A 9,138-nucleotide genomic window follows, 5' to 3' on the forward strand; every position below is an offset into this window, starting at 1 on the left:
AAAAGTTGACCTCGGACCCACAGTTATCATTTTGACAACCACAGAGCAGACAAAGCCCACCGCTCTGAGCTCTTTGGCATTCCTTAAGGGGGCATGAACCTTAGGTTGGGACCCAAAGGCACAGCACATTTCATTGTGCTCTTGTGCAATGACAATACAGAAAATTATATTCTATTCTAGATCAGAGGGGGCCTTAAACCCCAATAAACAAAATCTCAAAGTGGAGATGGAATCAACACTGAAACAAAGAGCTACATGCTAATGTGTTTAATGACTGGAACAGTATGCCCTGAGACTGTAGGTGCTGCAGGTGATGAATTAATTACCTGGTGTGTTCATCTACATGATGTCATGGGAGCAGTACATGTTAAGCAAGCTGAGACCTGCAGTGTCACAGTGTGTGGCTCTGCTTCCTACTGAAGAGAAACACTTCATGTTCATTAAAAGGGCGCAGAGAGAAAATCCTTTTTAAATGTTTTATTAATAGTTTTACAGAGAACCAAGCATGTCTGTATTTATTTCAGTAAATACCAGAATGATTTACATATGCTACTTGCTTCTGAATAGTTGCAGATTAAGTACAGGGACAGAAAAAAAAGCAATCAATTAATCAGCCTTAATTGACTGAACAATGAATCAACAGCTTATAACTTTTTGTGGACTTATTTGTTTGTTTTACATAAGTTGTGTGGTATCTTTCAGCCCCATATGCCACTATCAAAGATATCAGTTGAGGTGTAGTGGCTTAAGTTAGTCATGGTACATCTATCATTTATAAATTATGTGAATAGAATTGCCATTGCTGTAAACCACATGCTAAAATCTTGGACAATTACTGGTAGCTTGAATTCATTCAAGTAATGAATCAAAACATATCTCAGTATCAAGAAGATTTCAGGAAGAGAGTTACCTCCCAAGTCTGTATGGTTATTTTGAAGCTAAAGCTGGCAGCAGGTTAGATAATGCTAGCCCAAATGTATACAGAAATGTATATATATATTTTTTTTTTTGATGGTAGAAAAAAAAAATGCATTAATCGTTTGCTGTTTTATGGACAGGTATGTAAAGGGTTACATTCCTTAAATTCAGGAAATTTTGCTTCCAGAAAAAGAAAAATAGGTTGTAGTACATGAACTGTGCTCTAGCTTATTTTCTTAGATACCCTACACAGAAAGATCATGAGGTCAAATGGTGGTCAAAATCACACAGAAAAATTAACTATCTGGCCTTTGCTTTTACAATGTGCTGCTTTGGACTATAGGTTTGAGTTGAAAAACTAAGAACATCCCTACACAGAGCTAATAATATAAAGCTAAGACCTTTTGATAAAACCTTTTTAAAAAAACCAATGATATTGGATGTCTTTATAAGGGACATTGACAATGTTACGGCCTCACTCGTATCCCATCAATTGATTCCTCCCCTTCCTGGGAACCGAAACCCGTGTCCTGTGAGCTACTGCTGCCTGTAGGTGAAGGGATAGCTTTCTTCATTACAGATTGTTCTTTGCCCTCCTTGACACCAGACATCTCAGGTACATTATAGTCAAACTTTCGACCAATCATCCCTTTTGTTGCCACTTTTTTTTCTTGTAGCTCTAAGTCTTTGAACTTGTTAATAACTGTCTGTGTGTCTGTGTTTTCAATATTCACTTTTGTGCTTTTAGGTTGTTCAGGGGGGGTTTCTGTGTGTTTTTGTTCTGCCTTTGTCCCTGTGAGAACTTCTTCCATTGTTTTTTCTACCTCATCCTTCTTCGCCTTGTTCACTTTATCCTTATTTAAACGTGTCCTCACCACCACCTCCTCTTTTACTTTTTCTCCCTTTTCACATTTGTCTGCTTCTACCTGCTCTTTTTCTTCACTTTCATCCTTGTCTCCTTTCTCTGCTTCTGCTCTGCCTTCTTCCATTTTCACCACATCACAGTCTGTTACTAGCTTTGACCCCTCTGCTACACATTCCTTTAACTGATTCTGTTGCACATCAGACTCTTGTTTTCTATCCGAATCAACCTTTTCTTTACCCACCTCCTCTCCATGGTGCACAGTCACTTTAAGGGATGTATTTTTCTCATCCTGTCTGCTGTTAAAACCTACAAAATTGTTCTTGGCACCAATGATGTATTTTCCCAGTACAGAGGAGCCCTCCTTGTTCAGTGCATCACTTGCAGTGTGTCCATCATCTATCAGAAGCTGCTGGATCACTTTCATATCACTGTGCATCCTGGAGACTGCTTTGGTCAGCAAAGTGATCCGATTACCGATATCTAAGGAAAAGAAAATATCCCAATCACAACACAGAATGCAGGAACCAATATATGGTGAAATACCTTTCCTAAAAACTGGGGGTTTGATTGAAAAGCAGTTTAGAGCTTGTTACTAATAGAAGTGGTGTGGTTTTGTCTGACACTTCTGCAGATAATATTGCTCGATTCAGTTTTGGTTTACAGTGAGCTTGAGGTTTTTTATTATTATTATTATGTTTGTGTTTTATTGTAACTAGTTTTCAAGTTCATAAAAAAAGAGTTTCCTGGTAGTTCACTATTCTCAACATCTGTCAGCTTACACCGCTAACACTGACTCTACAATTTAAGTAATAATAGTCAAAGCTCACCTACTGACTTTGTAAGTGCAGACTGCAAGAACAATTATAAGATTCAAGGTTTGGATACAGAATTGTAGCAGCCTGTAGTTGGTTGATTCAGAATAGCACAACCATTGTTATAACTTGGCTAGCCGCTGCAGCACCAAGTGATGGAAATATATACAAAAAATACATAAAATGAAACACTATATGGAGACCCATAAAGGCCATGCTTTATCAGCATGTTTAATTGATATTGTTTGCTTGAGATTGCAAGAAAATCTTTATTGTCCAGAGATCTTAGTTTCAAATATAACCAGATATCTTTTTAAAAAGTATATCTTTAATTTGAGTTCTCAATTATATCTTCTTGAGACAAAATAATTTTCTAGAGAGCTTAAGGTGACAGCATATAAAAAAGAGATGGTGTAAGTATTATTAAAAATAATCAAATAACATTTCATAAATTGAGTTCTAAACTATCTTCAAATTATTAACAAATGAATGGTTCACATTTATTTCACACAATGTGCTGATGTGAATATTTAGTTGGTTGTGTTCTTAATTTCTTGAATATGACACACTTGCTTAAAACATGGTACTTCAGACCAATTCAAAGCAAACCTTATTGTTGATTGTAACCTTTGATGAAAGGCTGTAGTAGTGAAAGAAGAGAAACATGAAGATAAAAGAGTAAGGCATGCCATATCCTGGTGTGAGCAACAGGAGTTTTACCCTAATGAAAGGATAAGCGCTCAATGAAGAAACCCATCATCCCAATTATGCCACTATTCCCTACTGATAAATTACATATATCCCATGGCCCTTAGTTGCTACAGAAACCAAACCAGCATTGTTATCTTTAACAGATCAAGGCTCTGTTTATGCAACCAACGGGGAACGACAATGACGATACTTTTGACCTTATCCCATAGCCTCTATTGGCCCCCACAGCGAAACCATTCAGACCTATGGGCAGCAAGAGCCAGGACAAGTAGACCCACAACACATTTAAAAGGCTGAACAGTTAGTTCAGGCATCCGAAAACTATAAACCTCCATGCTAGATCTCCCCACCCACCACACCTTCAACTGTATATCTGAACTCTTTTACCACATGGCCATCACAGCCTAAACAGCACTGCCACAGGCAGTGTTTATGTAAGCTACCAGGTAAAGCAGATCCTACCGCACGGTCCTTATCAGCCCCCACAAACAAAATGTATTTATTTCCGGTGCCATTGGACTGTTGCTCTATCTCCCACTACTTTTATATTCTCGTGAGGAAGACAGGAGAAAAGAGAGAAATACAAAGTAACAGATAGATTCTAGAATTTTTTAATTGGCCTCCTGTTTAATGTCATTTGCAAACCCTGCCTACAACTTCCCAGATCTCTCAGTAATGAAATAGCTGATCATTCTATAAATCCTTTTTACCCACTTTTTACAGGACAAATCTTACTTTACTTCCTTGCTGTTTAGCTTCTGCCCCCAAATCTAAGCATAGTGAAGCTTGTTACTTTTATATGCTTGCTCTGAGAGGAGCAGTCATTTTTATGAAATAAATTATCTGCTGACTAACAGATCAAAGTACTATGTAAGGCCTCAGGTTAGTAATAACTATTCTCAGCACCCTTTAGTTTACATGACGTCTGCCTACCTGAAAACCAACCTTCTCTGCATTTCTACTCCTCATGGAAAAACTGAACGGCTGCAATCTTTCTTAATTACACCTAAATTGACCTGTTATCTTCGATTATTAATACCTGCGGCTAACCATTTAAAAATCTGATTATGCCATATATACTGACCTTGCAAAATACACATTTCACAAATGTGTTTTGTTCAGTTCATTAGTCAATATATTCCTAAATATACCTGGTTTAAATCTTGCTTCATTTTAGCTGCCTGCTGCAATCCAATCATGCTTATATGTACCCTGCAGAACCTGTGATTCCTGATTTCTGCACTGTGGTATGCTTTTCTGTTCTATATAGTCTGCTATGTTCCCCTTGCTCTACACCAAGCTTTGGTCGAACTTGTTTTATCCCACACTATTCTAAGCAGTAGTACACTCTCTAGGCACTTTGGTAGTTTGTGAAGTTATGCCAGAACACTTTACTCTACTGACTGTTAAGACTTATGCCATTGTTACCTTTCCTCTTGGTCTCCTCAAACTCCTTGCGAGCTGACTCAATATACCGTTGCACCAAAGCTCCAATTACCTGCTGCTCAGATCCACTACCATTGGCCTTCAGACAAAACGAAACATGTAGATTATTTCTCATACCATTGTCAAACAGACTTCGTATCTTAGGACTTAATGCAAACTTACCATCGAGGCCAATGGGGGATATTTCTCTTCAGAACTGCAAGTGCAGCAGCAGCAGATACCCCTGTAAGAGAAAATAAAGAACAAACATTCATACACTGTATGAATATGTATTCCTTTATGCCTCTACTGTAGATATAAAACATTGTTGTCTTGCAGGTAATAGGTGTTTTGAATTTCAGAGCTCACCTTAAAATATAAAAGACAGCTTTGGGTGAGGGTATGATGTTGAAAGGCACAGGCATAGTGAGACCTTCTCTAAAGTAACTCAGGTATAACTTTGATCTGGCAAATTTCCACTCAACATCGGCATCATCCTGAAAAAACAAGGTTGAGATGTCAGTGCCAGTCCTTTGTTTCTACCTTTTTTTTTAGTTATGACAATAAAAATTCTCTGTGCCTCAATTTTCTGAAAGGAGTTGGTGATCATAGCAATCAGCATGTTAAGCAGGACGATGACAATGACGAGTGTGAAGATGCCATACAGAATCCTCCCAACAAACTCTGCTAATACAAACTGTGGCATGTCCACGTAGTCCTGGTTGGCTACCCCAAACATGGTCCAGAATAAAAAGTGGAACGTCTCGTTAAACCTGCAGAGAAGGGGTAGATGCCATGACGCTGTTTCATACATTTTCATTACTAACCATCCTAAACTGCTTTTCTAGAAAAGGCTCATTTAAAGTTTAAGAAAAAAGTCGGTGAAGTGTCAACTGGAACGCCCCCCTGAATTACATGTCTCTTGCATTTATGCATCCAATTTTCTTTTCTCAAAACATGTTCTATAACCACTATATTTTACAACTACCCGGCTAATCAATTAGTCTCACCCAAAAAGGAACCAACTTATATGAAGACAATTTGTTTGGTAAACAGGCCTTTTTACAGCACACTAGGATCATGTTTCTGCTGCTAGCTAGGGAACTTCGTCAGTCATAATGCTTCACTAAGCTAACTGCTAGTGCATACATTTTATCCTAGTGACACACTAGTCATGCTGACAACAAAGAAGAGAAAAATGGAGCTGAAGTGCCAAAAAGTTCAGTTAGTCATTTAAAGATGAAACCAAATTTTGGGTCCTAAAGAGTCAGGTTTCTTTCAAAACTGATATCTTTTTGGGGTTTATGGGCTAATGACAGTTAAAGAAGCTGAAGGTGCAATACCTGCCAAGATGTGGAGATACAACATAAGGGACATAGATGTTGTTGATCCCACAGAGGAAGGCTGTTCCAATGATCATCAATATAAACATGAATCTATAAAAGAAGACAACATTTTCATTAGTTCAGTCGTGTAAGATGATGCCTCTCCTTGCTAATGACCAATCCACAAATTGGCAGAGGGTGCAACAAAAAGTCTTCGAACCTCATCATGTCATCAATCATCTTCCCAATGGAGATCTGCAGAGTTCCCAGAGACTCATGGGCTGGCAGAATGTATGCAAGCCGTGTAAAACTCAACATGCTGGTCACTGCAAACAGCAGCTCCGCAATCAGCTGGGGATCCTCCTGATGCCAGTTGTCACGGACTGCAAGGCAGTTTCACATCCAAACAAACACCAAGTTAGATGTTTGACAACTTTTACAAATTCCAACAATCATTAAATTGATATTATTGACTAACCTGTTTGAGTAAAGTAAATACAATCCTCCCCGCCACTTTGGTCATTGCAGAGAAAATGTCCTTTAAGCATGATGAGAAGACGTAATGCAAATGATGCCAGGTACATGCTGAGCACCATCACGTCCAAGCAGTTCCACCAGTCCAGAAAGTAACTCCGAAGCCCTTCAATCCACACTTCCTTACACTCGTACCAAAAGAATCCTACAATATTTGGCATAATTTGAAATAAAACACAAAATCCTCATGCCCTAATAAAAAAGATGGTATTATAACAATTTATATTAAAAATATTCTGAGTGTATAAGACTAAACGAACCTACCGACCACCCACACCATATGGAAGGAACTATGTAGCATGTTCTGCTGGCGGGAAGCAAATTTGTCTCGATACATCTCCATTATTATTGATTCTCCCAGTAGCGTGATGAGGAACCATAGATAAGAGGCTGAGTGAAGAAGAAACTTGATAACAGGAATCTTCAGTATCTTTCCCACCTGTAGAAGCCACAACAAAAAACGACATGTCAAAACACACATTTGGACTTTATACTGGAATTAAAAATAATAATAATTGGAACTCCATGATCTCAGTTTTACTTAATGATACCTTAGATTTGGGTGCGATCCAGTAGACAAGGCAGAGAAAGGGCATGGTAAGGAAGATCCCTACAGAGACCAGCAGCTTCCAGGCTGTCCTACTACCTCTCCATCCTGCCAGGTTCCCACACCAAATAGATGACAGCACCTGCTGGCATATTGGGTGTGCCACAAACTAAAAACAGAACAGAGGATTGGGCATCAGAAGCGCTTTCTTGTTCTCATCAGTGGGTTGACAGCATTTTAAGCATCTACTTACCTGTTTCTGGTTGTAGTTCACAGCAAGCCGCAGACGAGACAGGTTAGGAATTCCTTTCTCAAAGGCCTGCTTGTCCAAGGAATTCTGGCTTTGGTCTCCACAGCTGTTCAGGATGGTGGTTACCTCGCTCTGGTTGCGACACATGCCCAGCAACTCAACAGCAAACTCCTGACAGAGCTGCTCCAGAGCCAGGTATTGAGGCTGTGGAAAAAGGCACCAAAAAGAATCTAACAACAACAGAGACACCCAACATGAGCAGAAACGAGTAATATGTACAACTCTCCCCACACCTTGAACTCTGGTTCTTTTTGCGAAAGCTTGCGCAGCTCTCTGCTGAGACTAAAAGCCCTGAGCATGGCGTCTTCAGAGGTGATTGAGAGGTAGGCCCGGCTGGCAATGCCACGGTAAGTGTTGATACGAGACAAAGAGAATTTGAGTAGGTCATACTGTCGGCCGTTGCGACACTCCAGACAGGCACAAGAAATCTTATGAGGCCATGGGATGACATGGCCTTTTTGGGTTAGCATTGTGACTATATCGTACAAGTCTTTCTGGCAGGCTAAAGTCAGTGGAGTCACACCAGGGGCAAACTGGGAGTTGTCAATAGAGTGGTCAAAGATGGCCTGAGAAAAGGATCGTACATCCATTTTGTTGCCTTTTTCCTGATCCAGGCGGTCCAGCAGACGCTTGACCACTTTGGGCTGGTTGGTGTCAACAGCAACTAGCAGGGCCTCATGAATCTGTCGGAAGTCAAACTTAACCCCCTGAAGGAGAGCATCCATTGCATCCTCATTGCCCAGGCGAATTGAAAGATTGAGAGCTTCTCTCCACTGACGATCCTCAGATTCATCCAACTGGCGGATGATGCCATCACCGGTCTTCAACAGTCCGCACAGCAGCTTAATTTTTCCATCCTGAATGGCACTGATGAGCTCCGGAGGAAAACGCATCTTTCTGTTCATAATCTCGCGCCATTGTTCTGGCTAAGGACAGAAAACGACAGATGGCTGCATGATTAGATGTCAGATTTCAATTTTCAAGAAATTTTGCCAGGTAGGCCTACTATTGAAAAACATCATAGTTCAATTTTAAATAGGAAATTAAACAACAGTTAAGATTTTTTTGAGGAATGAAAAGATAAACATAAATGGAACATTTTACAAATAAATATTAGATGACAAACTTTCCAAGCTTTAATTTTTTTTTTTACGGAATCCATGAATAATAAATAGCAGTATTATATTATCAAGCTGTCAAAAGAAGACCAGGACTAAAATAGCTCTAGCAAGTCAAATTAGATTGCTTTATGATAATTCTTTAATGAGACTTTGACATAATGAACACCAAATTCTACCAACCATATATGAATAAAACTACTTACTGTGAGGTTCTCCATTCCTGATAAAACACCACACAGTTGTTATCAGTTGTCCTAGAGAGAAGACACGACCATATTCTCGAGAAACATGAAATATTTTCAGAGACGAAGCTGAGATATCTTTGCACAAGATGCTCCAAGAAGAGAACTGAACACTTTGGAGTCCAGGGATCATGTGCTACCGGCTGACTGCACGGAATTAATGCCCACAAACTCAATAACACATTTTAATCCCCCATTGGGCATGGCCAATTATAGCGTAACCGGTTAAAAGTGTTCACGCTTGGCTCGCCCCAAAACCAACTGTTTCAGCTTCTAGCCTCTGTATTGGAAACAGCCACAGCACAATTAAGGTAGCTGTTACTGAACA

General features: G+C 39.5%; 1 protein-coding gene across 1 annotated transcript; it reads right to left on the reverse strand.

The window, feature by feature from the left end:
- Positions 1 to 498: 498 nt before the first annotated feature.
- Positions 499 to 8,786, reverse strand: LOC306831948 (short transient receptor potential channel 2-like; the record flags this gene model as incomplete). Its single annotated transcript, XM_079356258.1, has 13 exons — positions 499 to 2,263; positions 4,735 to 4,831; positions 4,915 to 4,975; positions 5,101 to 5,228; positions 5,312 to 5,504; positions 6,075 to 6,167; positions 6,277 to 6,439; positions 6,535 to 6,735; positions 6,855 to 7,029; positions 7,142 to 7,306; positions 7,391 to 7,591; positions 7,681 to 8,373; positions 8,772 to 8,786. The coding sequence occupies 13 exons, from the start codon at positions 8,784 to 8,786 to the stop codon at positions 1,386 to 1,388; spliced, it is 3,063 nt and encodes a 1,020-aa protein (XP_079212384.1). The 3' UTR covers positions 499 to 1,385.
- Positions 8,787 to 9,138: the final 352 nt, after the last annotated feature.

Source organism: Symphodus melops, assembly GCF_947650265.1.
Source record: "Symphodus melops genome assembly, chromosome: 11".
In the NCBI taxonomy this organism is placed as follows: domain Eukaryota; kingdom Metazoa; phylum Chordata; class Actinopteri; order Labriformes; family Labridae; genus Symphodus; species Symphodus melops.